The sequence below is a fragment of the Triplophysa rosa genome, linkage group LG7 (genome assembly GCF_024868665.1).
Source record: "Triplophysa rosa linkage group LG7, Trosa_1v2, whole genome shotgun sequence".
NCBI classification, from domain to species: domain Eukaryota; kingdom Metazoa; phylum Chordata; class Actinopteri; order Cypriniformes; family Nemacheilidae; genus Triplophysa; species Triplophysa rosa.
This window is the reverse complement of record NC_079896.1, coordinates 23697666-23715876: the sequence shown is the minus strand read 5'-3', so window position 1 is coordinate 23715876 and position 18211 is coordinate 23697666. Positions and strand designations below refer to the sequence as shown.

The 18211-nt window shown below is 37.0% G+C and overlaps 1 protein-coding gene across 1 annotated transcript in view; it reads right to left on the bottom strand.

The window, feature by feature from the left end:
• Positions 1-18211, bottom strand: part of col28a2b (collagen, type XXVIII, alpha 2b) — a 36066-nt gene that overhangs the window by 169 nt on the left and 17686 nt on the right. The window contains 20 exon segments of the mRNA XM_057338198.1: positions 26-211; positions 984-1182; positions 1259-1500; positions 1589-2146; positions 2239-2275; positions 3180-3215; positions 3650-3730; positions 3809-3877; positions 4037-4105; positions 4546-4614; positions 4708-4776; positions 6277-6345; positions 6434-6502; positions 6643-6711; positions 6816-6887; positions 7408-7476; positions 7557-7628; positions 7915-7983; positions 8103-8171; positions 8322-8390. Of these exon segments, the coding sequence (XP_057194181.1) occupies positions 26-211; positions 984-1182; positions 1259-1500; positions 1589-2146; positions 2239-2275; positions 3180-3215; positions 3650-3730; positions 3809-3877; positions 4037-4105; positions 4546-4614; positions 4708-4776; positions 6277-6345; positions 6434-6502; positions 6643-6711; positions 6816-6887; positions 7408-7476; positions 7557-7628; positions 7915-7983; positions 8103-8171; positions 8322-8390 (2242 nt within the window).

The window sequence follows — 18211 nt, the reverse complement described above, 5'->3', positions numbered from 1 at the left end:
AATGTTCATCAGATGGATCATTTACCTGTTCTCACACACGTCCTCTTGCACTCTTCTTCTGTGTCAAAGCGATTGCGGTTCCCATCGCAGCCACCGTACCAGAACTGTGCACAGGCGTTGGCCTGCCGATCGTAGTACCAGAGGATGTTATAGTCTCGACAGGGACCCTGATCCAGGAGCAGCTCACAGCGTGGGTCCAGTGGCACAACCTCTGAACATCATGGTATTAACATAAGCCTCATAAAAAATACATATTGTCATTGTCGGATTGAAACCTTGTGTGTCCATTTTCCTTTTTTTAATAAATCATTACTATTGGTCACCCTTCATGTTTGTCTGTGGGTTTCGCAAATATTTAACCAATGAAAAGTATTAAAAAGAGCTTGTCAGCTTTGACCCACAGTGTTTAATAAAAAAAAATGCTTTTTTTATTTCCTGTAAAGTGGCAGTTTTGGAGTTACAAGGTTTCTGTCCGACTGGACAGTATATCTTTAGCACAAATTTCTACTGGTGCCTTTTCATACTAAGTTCAGGATATTGTTGCATTTATGAAGCCATTTATGGGAAAATTTAAATCAAAAGTTCTGCATCCTGCTTGCTACAATTCTAAAGAAATTCAGGTAAAGCTTTACAATAAGGTTCTATTTGTTAACAATGAGTTAATGCATTAGCTAACATGATCTAACAATGATCAAGTCTTCTACAGCATTTACTAATCTTAGTTCATGTTAATTTCAGAATTTACGAAAACATTTTTAAAATCAAATATTGTGTCTGAGCTAACATAGATAATTGTATTGATAGTAACTAACATTAACAAGGATTAATAAATGCTGAAAAACTAAATTGTTCATTGTTAGCTAATGTTAGCTAATGCATTTACAGTACTACTGTTAACAAAATAGCACCTTATTGTAAAGTGTTTAACTAGAAAAGACATTTAAAAAGCATTTTCAGCTCAGTTTTGAATAATGTGTTTGTACCCTTAGGTAAAGGTGGTCGCGGGGCTGGTATGTACTGCACAGAGGTTGATGATGTAATCACAGTCGATGATGATGATGAAGACGTTCCTGATGAATGTTTGCCTTGTGTGGACGCCCCAGTGAATGTTGGGGTATCTCCTCTACCGCTACTCTGCTCTGAAGTCTGTACGTCTGGTTTCTTAGGCAAACTCTGAACCTCCTGAGGAAAGTTACAAACTCATAACAGCATTCAAAAAAATTGCTAAACAGCTTTAACTTAGCGTGAGTTCACTAACCTCATTAATGTCTGAAATATCTGTGGGTGGGGCGAAGGTGTCACCCCTCCCACTTTCATGAGTGACAGGGTTTATTCCAGAGTGTGTGCCTGTACCCTCTCTGTTGCCATTATATGTGTTGGTTTCGTAATTGTGCCTGCCGTTGCCATCAATATTGTATCCGTTTTGGAAACCATTGATGAGATTGATCAGCGCTCCATTTTCATCCTCACAGAGCTGATTGACAAGTTTAGACTCGAGGGCTGAATGATGAAAAGAAAATATAAGACTGTAAGGATTCTTTACTAGCAAAAAGATAGAAAGCAGATGCTTGTGTGAACAGCGGATTACCTGGCAAGGTGTTGAAGTCATCGATGTAATACACGTGTTCACTGTCAGGGTCAGAGGCAATCAGATTAAGCTCCTGGAGGAACTCGTTCTGTGTCGGATCGCTGGCGTTAACAATTCCCAGAGCGTACATCTCGATGTTGGTCGCATGCGCCTCCCTAACAGCGATGTCCAGCTTCACGGGTTCCCGTTTATCCGTTTGCCCATCTGTGATGACGATGGCGACCTTCCTGACCCCTGTCCTCGCACTGTAGAACGCTTCCTGAGTAGCTTTGCGGATGGCGGTACCCGTGTACGTGCCCTCGCCGATGTAAAGAATTCTGCGTATGGCCTGTTTCACATCCTGTTTAGTGGTGTAGCGAGCGAGGTTAAACACGAGCTGTACCTCAAGGCTGTACAAAACCAGACCGACCCGAGTGGCGTTTCGGCCCACGGTGAGTCTGTCGACTAGCGCAGCCACAAAGTCCTTTATGATCTCAAAGTTTTCAGGACCAACGCTCTCCGAGCTGTCAATCACAAACACAAGCTCCATAGGGCGTTCTTTACATCTGACCCCACAGCCTAAAAGACAATACATTGCTAAATGTCTATCTAATGGGAATAGACTAACATGCAGCATTATATGTTGAAAAAAATGTATGCATGGGTCATACCACAAATCTCCCGGATTATCCTGATGATCTCAGACCTCTGAAAACACAACAGTGTCTTAATAAAATATGGATTTTTACTGTACTCTAGTTTTTCAAGTATCTGTACTTTAACAGAATTTTTTACTAAAATATAAAGCATATGTCTGAAAAAACCCAGTCTGTAAAAACCCAGCTTATGTCATTTTTTGTGATTTACTGTTTCCTACATAAAATCATCCTACATAATGTAAAGAACATTCTGTAAAAATACAACCTTAATATCTTTAATTCTGGCAGAGTAAGGCCATGTCAAAGCTTGAATTCATAGTGAAGTTAATGGTGGAAATCAAACTTTGATGCTCATTATCTCATAATTAGAGTTGAACTCTTAGCCTGGATTTCACAGATTGTGTTATATATATCATACTTTTTACTAGTCGGTTACATTTCATAAACAATTTTTTTTACCTTTAATCCTTAAGTACAGTACTTTAATACAAGTACTAAAAAATCTAGTACTTTCTTACTTTTATTGACATATTTTCCCAGAAAAAAGTACAAGTAATAAAAGAACTATAGATTCTTAATTCATTAGTATTAAAGACAAAAAAAAAATGAAGAGTTTATATGCAAAAACAGATCCTTTATTCTAAACTGTGTTTTATTGTATTAGTAAGATGTATTTGTTTGAGGTGTTATTAAATCAACTCAAAACAACCCAAGTGCAGTTTGATATTGATATTAATTGGAATGCACAATAAAAAACATGATTTTTGAAAAAATGTACAAATGGAATGCAAATGAACTCTTTAAATGTAAAAAAGTGTATTCATAAAATGTAGTGAAGTAAAATGTATGATAAGCTTCATAAAGTTGAGTAGAGTAAAAATACTTAAGTACTGTTAAACTTCGATTTAACGGTTTAATAGTTTTAATATGATGTGAAATATAAAACAACATACCGTTAGTCCCGGCTCCCCTTTCATTCCTATTCTGCCCTGAAAAATGTGAATAAAGTCAAACATTAAAATATCTCCAACCTCTCTGGAAGTCTTTATGGAAGGTCCAACTAGATGAAAATATTTCATCTCTTTGTGAGCGACACGGAGAACATAGTTTTAATAACGAAGTTCTCATAGAGAGATAATAAAAATCCAGAGCGTGCATGGGAACTTGTAGTTTGTCAGGTAAAAATATAAATATGGGCACAACATCAAGGTTAACTGTGTCTGACATGAAAACTATTCTAGTCATATTTCCATGAAATTAAAATGACACATATTAATGTGTGTGATTGAATGATGTGCATAGTGTAAGTAGGTTCAGGCAGGTTAGGGACCTTGTGGATTGTCGCTTCACAGGCTGTCCATAACAGTTTCACAGCTGACATCAAATTTGTTTGAAAACTGACTGTAATATTTATTTTACTAACTGATTGTCCAGGAACACCAGGATCTCCCATGTCACCTTTGATCCCCTTCAGACCTCTCTCACCCTGAGCTCCACGATCACCCTGAGAAACAGAGATAGGCCTTTCAGTAACAGGGTATACATTTTCATAAAACACAGAACACATTACAAAATCACAGACCTTTGATCCCGGGATTCCTTCTCCGGAAAGTCCCCTCGGCCCTGCAATACCCTGTGACCCCTGATCACCCTGTTAAAATGATTAGGTCCGAAAACAAGAAGAAATTCACTGAAAGTCTAGTGCACCTGCCAACTGAATATTTTTGCAAACTGGTAACATTCAGTAAAATTCGGTTTAATAGTTTTAATATGACGTGAAATATCAGTGTATAGTGTGTCAGTGTCTCACCTTTGGACCCTGTAAGCCTTGTCCTGGTGGTCCAATAGACCCAGGAGGTCCTGGCCTCCCCATTGTGCCCTGATTCGTTCAGAAACACATTATTAAACACAAATCAGGTAGGAAAACATATTCAGACTCATGTACATGCACGCTGAGATGAAAGCAGCTGGACATCTGAACTGATGTTTAGGGATTACTGGGTTACATTATGAGGATTTGTTAGACAGATGTAAGAGATTTGGAGCAGATGGGTGTATGGTGGTGAATTATGTATTATATTAATGTGATATATGATTATGAATACAGTAAAATGTGAGGTAAAAATAATGACTTAATCATTTAAACATTTAAGGAATGAATGTTTCTCAAGGAATGTTCAGGGCTATAAAAAACACTGCGAGTGTAAAATAAAGGTGGGAACAAAACCTTCACTTGTTCTGTCTACGCTGGAATACACATCATACGATCATATACAAAATCTGACATTTTTTTGTGTTTGTAACTTCGGACTGACGTACAGGTGGTCCCTGCAGTCCTTCCCCTGGAGGTCCTTGTGGACCGGGCAAACCTCTAAAGCCAATATCACCCTGAGAACACAATTATGGAGAAACATCTGAGTTCACACCCCGTATCTTTATCTGATACATGTGATCTGCTGTAGGTGTTACATGAGCTCGTACCTTTGGTCCTGGTAAACCTATCCCCTCTTGACCAGGTTCCCCCTGAAGGCCAGGAAGACCAGGAAGACCCTGCGGATGTCAACACACAAATGCAGTACATGACCACAATAAGAACAATTCCCCTGAAACAAAGTGAGCTGCCTTTCTCAGGGGCACAACGGTGATAAGGTTTGTGGGATTAAACTATCAACCTTTAATACTTTAAAGGGGCGATGAATTAAGACCTCAATTTTAACACGAGCTTTTGTTATATAAGAGGGAATCGTATTCAAGCGAACATCCTGTAAGTGTCAGAACTGAAAACGCCCTTGTTACTGAAATTACAACTGTTATTGACACCACGCTCAGCGAACGCCAGGTCCTGGAATGCACTTATCTTGAACACTTCCTCCACAGAAAAATATCAACGACTACTTCTCTAGCCCCGCCCACTGGTTCGCGAATGACTTTAGCCACACATTTGTGATGATTGACAAACTGGTAACCATAGCGACATGTTTTTTTGGCTAAAGATTCGTTTTGTCAGTCAGCGCTGTGTTGTGTTTATGCTCGTAAAGCTACATCACACGGCGCTCTTTTGCTGTGTTGCCATGTTTGTTATTAATAAGCGCTTTTATGCTTATTGTTTGGTCTTAGATCAAAAAGCCTCGGCACTTAGGTCTTAATAAATGGTCTGTTGCAGATTTTAAGAATTTTTGGTCTTATAAATATATAAACAATTAGCATTTTAAGGTTTGTTTTTGTCTTGTCTTTATTTGCTTATTTTTTATGCCTGTCACTTTAGAGAAGGGCTCTCGAGAGCGGCTAGCCCTGTGTCATATCTGCAAAAGTGAGGACTTCTTTCACTGTTATTTTTATTTAGAGCGACCAAGCAACAAACATGCAACATTGTGCAGCGCCTGGTTGTGGAAAAACACAGTCGCTTCCTTCGGATTCTGATATTAGGAATGCGTGGAGGAAGTTTATTTTTAAGTACGTTCCTGCTCACGTGGGTGAAACATTGAGCATTTGTTCGCTTAATTTCACCGCGGATTCCTTTGTGAACAAGGCGCTGGATTTGCGGAGAGACTAAAATTAAAAAGCAGTGCTGTGCAGTCAATATTGGATCCGACAGGAATGGCGCAGCAATCTTATGCGAGTAAAACATATTTGTACTATGCGTCACTATTGTTTTGTTAGAGATCGCTTGATATCTAACCAAATTGACAGAAGGCTCCAACTAAGTTTACTACGCAAACTGCTATACAAACATAGCAGTGGGCATTTACTTCCAAGTCTTCAATGCCCATAAACAGAGCGTTTGTCGAGACGGCCTCAAAACCCGGGTAGAAAATAGACTATTACTTATTCATTTTGATGTTTTCGAATGTAAAAACCACGCAAACGTCATAAGTAGACCTCATACAACAGTATAAAATAATAAAATGGCCAGTTCAGGACACATTTAACTCCAAGTCTCCAAACACAACATGAACTAAACAAAGTATTACCTCAAGCGGAATTATGAATTATTCATAAATATTTGTTAAATAGAAACAGATTTTATAAAGAGCATGTGGATGTACTCACTGCAGGACCAGGATAGCCGTCTCCTTTTGGACCAGACAGACCAGAAGGACCTGGGTCACCACGCTCACCCTTAGAAACGTAAACAATAGAAACATTGATCGTTTTAACATTAAAGTTTAAATTTGAAACTCAAGTTTATTTGAGAGCAAAGGATGACCTTTGGCCCAGGAAGTCCATATCCTGTCTCTCCCACTGTACCAGCTGGACCTGGTGGACCAAAGTCACCCTGCCAATAACATAACGCATGTTTTTAATAAGTGAACGTTTGTAGATACTACTCAACACTTTCTAAAAATTCTGACAAATAAAATATAATTCCCGTCATGTTTATATAAATTAAATTGTTGGATAACTGAGGTTTCTTACCTTTGTTCCTGTTATTGCACGTCCCGGGAGTCCAGGTAAACCCTGTCTGCCAGGGGTGCCTGGCTCACCCTAGAAAGAAAATAAAATAGACAGGAAGGAAGATGAGCTAATTTCTTCCTGGTTATCTGTTTCAATCTGATTTCGAGAAAATCTAATGAGAACTATGGACCCACCTTTGACCCAGAGGGTCCAGCTATTCCCGGTGGCCCTGCTAACCCACGGATTCCCCGCTGACCCTGGTCACCCTGAAAAACAGACATTGCATAGTTTGGCTCCATGTTAGTTTGTATGGTTAAAGGCTTATGAAATGGCTTCATGAGAGCACGTTTTCTTTTCCAAAGAGCTTTTTAAAATAACGTTTTTTATATTACAGTCGAGCATAACCATGATGGCTATCGCTAGTCAGAGGCAGACGGTATTAGGGGAAAATATAGTATAGTCATCATTTATTTACTGTACCTTCATGTCGGTCAAAACCTATATATGACTCTTTTTCTGTGGAACACTGTGGAAAGGATATTTTGAGAAATGGTTTTGTGTCCATACAATGGAAGTCAATGGGGGTCAATGTTGTTCGGTTACCAACATTCTTCAAAATATCTTTTGTATTTGTAAATACTGAAGAAAAAAAGTCATACAGATTTGGAATGACGAGGGGGAATAAATTAAATATTTTTATTATGGGTGAACTATAAGAGCTTTTATTTCACATGGTCATGACTAAATGTAAATGTTAATAATTGTACAATTAAGTGCGGGAGATACTTTTTCACCCTGGATGCCCACTCCTGCCACTCCTTCAGGACCTCTCAACCCAGCGGCCCCTGGTTCTCCCTGAAATACATACAGAATTGTGTGTGCATTTGGGTAAAATTGTTTGAGATGAGAGTTGTTGATTGAGGTAAAAATGAAACCTTCTGTCCTGGAGCTCCATCCTCTCCGGGTAAACCTGGTAATCCTGACAATCCAGTAGCTCCAGGTTCTCCCTACAAATGCAGAAAATAATTTACAACATAATTTGTGGTCTGGATGTCAAATATGATTTAGGAAGAACTCTAGTTGTGCAGCTTTTGATAGTATAGATGATGCCCACTTGTGTTTTGGATGCTGATACTTTCTATCAACAGTTTTATAGAAAATTACAAAGACAAACATGCTAACTTAACCAAGCACAGATAAAATATGATAAAACAACAGAAATGAGACAAAACCAAAAATGAAGGCCAGTGAGTAATTTTATGCAGGCCTGAAAGTGAAGTGAAGAAGACTTACTTTGGGACCCTGTTCTCCTAGTCCTCTCTCTCCTGGTGTCCCAATCTCACCTGGTAAACCTTGATCGCCCTTAAGCAGCATATTTGCAAACATACACATGGTTTGGGTCTATAAGTTATCACACAGTGTCTATCTCTATTACTTTCTGATATTGTGACAGTGTTTAAAGCATGACGGGAAATTCTTGCCTTTGGTCCAGGGTAGCCCTCACCCTGTGGCCCTCTGCTTCCGGGGGGTCCACGTGGTCCTTCCACACCCTGCAAAAACAATACTACAGTATAAGCAAACCCAACAATTCATCAATCATATTTGATGTGTCGATATACAATACAGTAGGTGTTACAGTATATTATCCTTAGCACATACTGTACAGTAAGGCACTATTGTAAATTCAAGTTTAACTATACCTTCTCTCCTTGGATGCCTGTTCCAGGAAGCCCAACTTGTCCTAGGGGCCCAGAAGGACCAACATCACCCTTGAGAGAACATAGACCAAAGACAGTCTTATGTTTGGACACGCATACATATTACTGTTTTTCCACAATTCAAATTGGAAGTTGGAAAACTGAAAATTATGCCAAAAAAATGTGAGAAAGGTGAGAAAAATAACTAGAAAATAGTTAATATCTGAATAGTTTATTAGCTTTCTCTCAAAACAAGACTTAAAATCTGGTAATTTTGGTTCCTTTGAAGTTATCGTTAAGGTTGTCTACTTTTTGTAACAGATGACAACAACAGTAATAAAGAAAATGTTTAAAATGAGACCATACACACTAGGGTGTGTAATGGTGTGACGTGTTACCCATGCTAGTACCCGGAAACCAAAAGAAAAGATTCAATGCACAACATTCATATGAACAAACAAATCTGTCAGATCATGTTGATTCTAGTTATTATTCAAATGATTTGGCGAGTATATGGAATAAAACATTGATACTCTGGTCTTTTTTCATAGCCACAGGCTGAGTACTCATTACTGCAAGCTGGGACACATTCATTCAAAGCATCCGGATAGGAAAAAAATGACATTAAAGGGATACTTCACCCAAAAATGAAAATTCTGTCATCCTTTACTCACCTTCGAGTTGTTCCAAATCTGTATACATTTCTTTGTTCTGATGAACACAGAGAAAGATATTTGGAATAATGCTTATAACCAAACAGATCTCAACACCCATTGACTACCATAGTAAGAAAAAAACAATGGAAGTCAAAAGTGCCCCAGAACTGTTTGCTGTCCTACATTCTTCAAATGTCTTCTTTTGTGATCAACAGAACAAAAAAAATGATAAAGTAATTTTTCCTACTATGGTAGTCGATGGGTGTTGAGATCTGTTTGGTTATAAGCATTATTCCAAATATCTTTCTCTGTGTTCATCAGAACAAAAAAATGTATACACATTTGGAACAACTCGAAGGTGAGTAAATGATGACCGAATTTTCATTTTTCGGTGAAGTATCACTTTAAGAGTTCAAGACAACTCAAAAGCACTTCAACTCAAAAATCAGAAACTGCCACTTGTTTATTTTGAAGAAAACAACTCAAGTCAGCATGTGTGTTCTGCTAGTGAGTCGTCTAACAATGTTCTTTATGTTTTACCTTTTCTCCTTTAATCCCTGGACCTAGTGGCCCTCTGGGTCCCTTTGGCCCCTCCAGGCCCCTCTCTCCCTGTCAACGCAAGAAAACACTGTATTGATAGCAAACATGAGAGAATAGACAGAAAACAACATGAGCAGAAGCCAATCTTTGAGGAAGAGCCACATTAGTGTTTCCTTAAACGTATTTTTACAACCCGTTACTGGACATGCCACAGGTCGCCCCTCCACTATATGGTCTTTTAAGTGGCATATGAGTTCTTTAACTGTGTGAAATTGTTGATCACACGATGATATGGCACATTTAAAATCCGTAACAACGGCTCCAGCAGGGACAGAGGGCGCAGACTCATTGTGATCGCGATAAAAATGAGCTTTAAAAGCTGCGTAACTACAAAATGTCCGTTTGCAGTTTGCGCCAACACATTTAAATAAACAATGGGGTTCGTTCCTATGAACTTTGCAGTGCAGTACATAACCCCTCAACGTCTCTAGTGTTTTGCTGCAAAAACGACAGGTGATCATTTTAACAAACTAATAAAATCGCTTGATTTCTAAATTCTTGCCCTACTCGGGTGACACTGTCCAAGACCCACTAAGCATGAAAGGGACATATTGAACGAGCTGAGCGTTAAGAAAAACTTGTAATTAACCCCAGCCAGGCAAAATCATTAAAACGGTAAAATAAACATATGTGCACGTTAATGTCTCTCAGGTTTGGGGGGAAAACGAACTCTTCACTTACCAATGCGACCGATAGCGACGTCTCCATGCAGTTATAACAAATTGAAATGCGATGACCCATGAACTTCATCAAAATGGCTGCTCCCGCGATAATCAAACGTGCTGTGTGACTGTGAGGGGTCGAGGCAAAACTAATTGACATTCAAATTACATGAGAATTGAACATTGACAAGGCATTATGAATATTACTACAAATCAATGTATTTTAAATGTAATACTTTTATTGTATTAATATATAAAAGTATAAAAACAAGGAACTGATCAACATAAACAGTCATTGTACTTAACCCTTAACTGCCCATTTGAAAGACACAGATGTATGTAATTCCATTACCAGCTCATATTTGGCTATATCATTGTTAACTCATAATATATTGCCAGGTGTACTATAATTAAAAATAGATACATTGCAAACTATTTATATTAATATAATATTGCTTTACTTAAACATTTTTATTTGTAGAGTAAAACATGAATTTATCAATACATTCATAAATACATTTTCTTTCTGTAGCCTGGCTATTGAAAATCTGCCTGCCAAAAATAGTTTAATGTCATAGCCTATAGTATTTTTAACGGCATTGAAATGCTTTACAATTTTTCTCTGAATAAATTACTGAAATTTGTCTATATACAAACAAATATGGTTATTTTAACATATTCCTACTGTCAAATTAACATTTTTGTTTGGTTCGGTGTTTTACAACATTATTGTTTGCCTTTACTAAATATTACTGTAAATTTAAAAAACTTCCTTGTTTTCCTGTTTACAAAATATTGATGTCAGGATTTTACAGAATTTCACAGTTAATTTTACAGACATTTTTTACAGTGTTTCATACAGCAAACATTCTTGTGTTTTGGTGAGAAATTTGCACAAGATATCAGACATGGAAGGTAGGTGAAAGATAGGAACTATCAGCCTGAATATATGACAGCTGTTAACACTGGATGTGTTGTATACTGAACAAAAAACAACTCATGATCCATAACAGCAGAAGCTGACAGCTCTATTAAGCACTAATGGGTGTTGTTTTTCACTGTGAGGTAATGTCACTAATGAACAAACCTTAGACAAACATAAAATATCTGATTCCCCAGTAATATGAACAGAATATATCTTAGTTATATTTGTATCATTTTATTTTTCATGTGTAGCAACACCAAGGTCATGGGTTCGATCCAGGGATCGGCAGATACTCAAGATACAAATGTATATTGTATTGTAAGTGTCGCTTTGGATAAAAGCATCTGCCAAATGCATAGATGTAAATGATCTTCCTCACCGTGCTCTTGTGTTTGGTCATGTGTGTAAAACTGACTAGTCCTTTCTTGTACTTATTAGACAATTAGAAGAGATTTAGACTGAAACGATATTTACAACAGAGATTTCTACACTCTAAAAATGGATGTGTTCATTTCAACACATTGTTTGATTGTGTTATTTTTTAGTCTCAAGTTGTGTTAAAAGGAAGCACAAATTGCGTTGTCGCAAGACAAACTTGTGGTTTAGAGGTTTGGGTCTTTATTCGTAAAGTGGAACTGTACGGCACTGATTTCTTAATGAAGGTTTTTTTCTCAGCACAGTTCTCTACTTTGTCCATCCATCTCTTGAGGGAAACTGGATTAATGAATAGAATTAACATTTTTTTTATTATGTGTATATATTAGTATATATATTATATTTAGGGCTGGGCGGTATGACCAAAAATTTATATAACGGTGTTTTCCAGATTTATACCGGTTTCCCGGTACATGGCGGTATTTTTTTTACCACATTTTCTACTGATTGAGAGAGGAAATAGTGCTGTTGATTGACTTAAAATGCCCTTTTATACTGGTGACAGTGACAGTATCCCCTATAATAACTGCAATGTTTAGAATTCTTTAACAACTGAATAGCATGCGAAGGAAACTTGCATACATAATATTTAAGCAAATAAATAAAGAACAGGGCTCGAAATGAACTTTTTTCCTTGGAAGCACTGGTGCTCCCAACTTCAAGAGTTGGGAGCATCCACCCAAAAATGAATAGTTGAAAACAAAATGGTAACAATTATACCATTAAAACATGCATGTGATGTCTGTTGTGTTTTACATAGTCACAATGGCATCATGATTTCCTGAAATCATATTTTTTAATCATAAAACAAAGGCTTAAATTAAATATGTGGGAGGAAAACAATCGCATCACGCTTTCAATCCTCCTTACTGACCCTTATTTCTCATCAAAGCATATAGAGAAACAGTTCAAACTAAAAACACATCATATTATATGCTTATATTGAGCAGATATGAGGGGAACACGAGCGTTTTTTGAAAATGTTTGTTCGTGAGTATATTTAATATAACGTAATGCGAAATTGCAATTGCTACACTTGTGCTGCTGTTCAGCCGCGAGGTGCACGCTCCCATTGCGGCAGGAAATAAATATGTAACGTCACCGCTCATGTGCGAGACACACGTAAACATCCAAACGCCTCCGTTTAGCGCATGTTTATATAGAAAAATTATGATAAAGTAGTGCCGCGGCATAGAAAGACGCATTCTGTGTGAATGGCCGGTCACAGTGCAACAGTGAAAATGGACCCCACTGAAACTGTCGCGCTTTGCTGCGTTCCGCACGTTGTTTAAGCGACATATACCGGTAATGCGGTATATTAAAAATTCATATCATAACAAAAATACACACCGGTATTCGGTTGATCGTTATAAATAAAGTTTAACAAATAGACAAATTACTCTTGAAGTACAATCATTGACAAAGACTGCCCATTTATTCTTAGAAAAATAAAGATGAAAATATTTGAAAATTGCACTTAAGAATATTCTTAAAAACCTTCTCTAATTTATCTTAAGAAAGTTCTTATATTTTCTCTTAAGAACAGTTTTGCATGTCCTGCATGTTTGTGTGTGAATTATGGAAGAATCTGATAGAACTGATTTGGTAGAGGTGTGGTAGTGTGTGCTGCTTGCATATGCCAGTGAGTTACAGTATGCTGGGAAATGTCTTAATATTGTTGTTGCTGGTCCAAAAAAGCATTGTTGCAATCATGAGGTGTAAATCCTGTATGATGGAGGATGTGTACAGGTGTTGATATAGTCCTTCAGGTTGTGATCATAGTTTGTAACTTGTCAATGTAATCCTGTAAAAGATAGAGGTGTTTATACGCATGGTAGGCTAATTAAACACTTTATTGTGTGCATGTGTATGGGGGGGGGGGGGTCCATAAAACACTTGTGCTCAGGGGCCTCTGAATTCTTAATCCGGGCCTGATTATTTTTCTTTTTACCAGAACTCGTTGATATACTGATTGTTTGGAATTTGATTTACTGAAGTTTTTTGAATTGTGTAACTGAGTTGCTGATTGCCTGAGTGCATCGAGAGAGCGAGAGAGATTTGTTATTTTTAAAGAAGAAGTCAATATTACATTTAAAATGAGAAGAAGAATACTAAAGAATACTAGTATTGCACCTTGGTCAATTGGTTTTAGTGATGTTTAATTAATGCTGAGTTGAGTGAGTTCACTGACAATGTCTCTCTAACATCTCCAGTTCACACAAACAGTGATTGACACCTTCAGTGAAGCTCCTCCCACATCAATCCACCAATAAATACCAGAAACCAACAAGCAGAAGAATCACTTCAGGTGTCAGAACTGAGATCTTCAGACTGTTGTTGGAGTTGCTGGAAGAGAAGCTTGAGAACACGAGAGATCCAGAACTACACAGAACACAAACTGAGGGACTAAAGAACACAGAGGTTGGTTTTATGTTTCTAGAAAAACAAAAGAAATAAAAAAAGAAAGAAGAGACAAAAAATATGACTATTAAGCTCTTCGCCGCTTTATTACTGAATTAATTAAAATCTACTTTAATGAATTATATGTGGAGTTGTTGTTAGTAGCTGATTTAAAGCCAGAGATTAGCACTAGAAATAAATGCCTAAAAGACATGATGATTATAACGTTGTATAGTATATAATCTGTATAGATTCATAATTGCATTCATCATAGTGTTGTGCAAGTTACTTCCAAACTGTAATACATTACAGATTACTTGTTACTGTTATTTAAAAGTATACGTTACATGACTCCTGTATTACTTTTGAGTTACTTTCACCAAAATAACTACAGAAGTAGAACTTAACATTCTAAAAGTCTTTGTATTTTTGTATTTTCAAAATACTTTTTGCCAATCAACCTCTTTAGACTGCTGATTTCTTGAATTAACTATGCTATACACAAATAAATACAAACAAAATACTAGATTAAACACATTTAAATACAAAATAGTCCCATCACTGAACTAGATTATATCGAATTCTAGCTAGTCATCATGTAAACGTTAGTTTACCTTGTCATTGCTGCTGGTCACAGGGATCTTGCTAACTAGCTTCCTGAAAGCAGCCCAATGACCCCTCAAAACCCGCCCAAAGGGAATGAAAACTAGCCCAATTATTTTCCGGTGTCAAATCAAAGTTAACAACTGCCAAAAGACGTTTCTATTGCTATATTTACTTATCTGAATGGTTTCCTAGGTATTGTATATATTTTTTGTTCTGTGAACACAAAAGAATGCATTTGGAGATTTAGGACAGCAAACAGTTCTGGGCACCTTTGACTACCATTGTTTTTTTCATCTATGGTAGTCAATGTGAAGAACTGTTTGTTTAAGCATTTCCAAATATCTTTCTCTGTGTTCATCAGAACAAAGAAATTTATNACAGGTTTGGAACAACTAGAGGGTGAGTAATCCATAACAGAATTTTCGTTTTTGTGTGGAGTGTCCCTTTAAAAAAGATCCCATGTGTGCTCGAGGCCACGCACGGAAATGGACGAGAAACGTGTTTTCTCTTCGTAAGACATGCAAAAACTTGCTTAAGAAATAAGCATGGTTAAATATATTGCATATGTATAATGTGTACAAGCAAGTCAATGTTTTAGTTGTTCTAGACTGCTTAAAGCTGCTCAAATGTGATATTTGGTGTGTTAACGAGTGTTAATATTAACGAGTGATTTCTTTCATTGTGCAACGTGTCATGCACCTTACAAAACATCGGTAAAAGCATCATTCGGACGCATTGTCTAATACCACCGCTATATTTTCCTCTTTGGTTGAGCTGAGCTCCCGCGTCCCTCCCTGTACTGTAGCCTGCCTGTCAGACGCTCGTTCCCCACACTTTTGAGAACGGGCCGGCCCTGGAGTTGCCAGGTATTCATCTGAGTATGAATACACATTAAGAATCTCATCAATTAACATTTATCCTTAGAATATAAATAAACATTTTGGCGGCTGCAGTACATTATGAAAGTAGCCCAAAAACCCGCAACCCGCGCGCGGCTCCATAATTTTTCCCGCAACTGCATTTTCAAAATAGCCCAATTGTGCGGGAAAACCGCGACCCTGGCAACACTGGCGCTAGGGCTTACAGCGAACAGGGCAGGGCCAATAGCCTCAAACCTCGAGCTCAGAGACTGAAATCATGCAGCGTTACAATACAAAATACAAAGTTCCACCAGCCAGAGGGAGATGAATGAAACCACACACGTCTATTCACGAACAGGAAATAGAACTTAATTGCGATTTGATTTGTTAATGTCTCTCGGGCGAAAAGTTTGTTGTAAAGCAAGCATTACTGAACATGTACCGAGTAAAATATTACTGAATATTGATTAGTAATGCCTTACACTACTGCGTTACAGCAAAAAGTAATCTGTTACTGTAATGCATTACTTTTGTAAAGCATTACTCCCAACACTGAGACTAGATGCTATATACACCCCAAAATACATAAATTTGTTATGATTGGCAGGAGTAGATGAACAAGCTCCTGCCACACCACTGTTTAGAAATCAGTTTTAGTTTAGAAATCAAAGGGTTTGTTGAAAGTGGTATGACATAGAAAAATGTAAAACCTCCGCATTACGTTTATTTATTTCTATAGCAAGTCTGCAGCCGTTATTTTATTTAATCACAGATAGAAAATAACCCTGTGGTGTCAAAACTGTTTTGTTAACCCTTGACTTAGTTAACTCTATTTCACTTTCATTAATAATTAAGTTCCAGCTGCTGGCAGAAAACGAGCAGCAGCTCAAATCTAAGGAATTTATAGACTGTGCTCTAGGCAAAAGTTTTTAAAGCACACAATTACTTCAAAATAACTCTTTAAACCACATAAACAAATCCAAATATGACTATTCTCTGTGAAACAGAGTCATTCCCATTGATGTTAAAACACAATTCTATTAAAGGAATACTTAATGGAAATCGAAATGAATGATCTGTAAGCTTTTTTTACACACAAACACAGCTCAGTCACCTAAAATGTGGGTGTTCCTTGCACAAAGTGTGACAACAGAATACAAATTAGCTTTTTCTCTGTGTTCAATTTCTCTAAACTTGACAGATGTGGTCAGTAAGAATTGTGGAAAAGAGCTATGAGAAGATTGTTGGTGTTCCACGGCAAATATTGAGGAAGATGAGGTAGAGTAAATAACAGAAATGTAGTATTTGACTTTTTAAAATATATAACAATATCTGTAGCATTGACTATATAACATTTACACATTTAATATCCACAGCACAGTTATAAAGGTTGTGTATGTAATTTTTTTTTTAAACATTGAGTACTTACAGCAGGTCCACCGGCCCCCTTTTCTCCTTTCTCACAAGTGCATTTTGGTGAAAGTGGGCACTGTTGGAACATACACAAACACACACAAGCTTTAGATGACAAATTCTCTTCTCTTCTAAATAATCTTGCCTATATGAATTTTGTTTAATAAACACTTACCAAATCATTCACCACTTCGGTCTAGGAGGGAAAAGAGTGAAAAAGGCAAAATTACAATATGTACAAGAGCAAAAGAAATTCACACATTTTTTTCAAATAACTGAACTTAGAATCCGTCAAGCCACTGCATTCAATGATTGGTTATTTTAGTTTCCTTAAATTAAAACTTTGAAAAGGTTTCTGTTTGTTGAAATAAAATAAAATATTGGCCTAAAAATTATTGGAAAAACTAATGAAAAATAGAAATGTTGCCTCAGAAATAAACTGAAATAAGTTTAAAGCAGAAAATTATAATAATAAAGAAAATTTTCATAAAAAATAAAAAAGTAATTTTAAGCATAAAGCAAACTTGCTAAAATCATAAAATTAAAGATAAAAGCTAATTTAAAATATTAATAAAACTAAAAAAAACTAAAAGCAAAACTATTATAACTTTGGATTGAACAATTATTTATTACAGTAAAACTCTGGACTGGTGCACACATAGCCTAAATGTTACATATACTGTATACTATATTTATGTAAACGGTGAAAATGAGTTTTTTTATAAGTAACAGAGAATTTAACAAGAAATTTGATGTGTTCATATGGAATCCAACTTCTGATTTCAGATTTTCTTCATTGGAAGCACATTTTGGGACATTTCTGAGTCTCTAAGTACAATGTGTGAAATGATTCTAAATGTGTCTAAAAAAAAAGTCAACATATATTTAAAACACATGCCAAGATCATTTTTCATTTGAAGCATACTGATGACAGACAGATGCATCCTAACACTCAAACAGATCACAGAGAACCATAACAAGGAATTTCACTATAAAGGTCAGTTTATGGTTCTGCGTAGGACCTACGCCGTAACATACGGCTTAGTAGCCTACGTACGTAGACGACGCCGTCGTGAACATTTATGGTTCTGCGTTGAGAGTATGCGTCATACTGCAATTACACCGCCGAAACGCTAGTTGGCTCTTTGTGTTTTCATGGGTTTGCTCTTCTTCGCCGATGTTTTGTGTGTGTGTATGCTAGTGTTTGCAAACGACAATGGAAGCCAAACCGACGTTAGAGGAAATCTCTCTCCAAGAATTCGCCGCCATCTGACAGTCTTTATAGTCCGCCGAAGAGGAGTCATACAGATGCGTGTATTTCCGAACCTCTTCAATC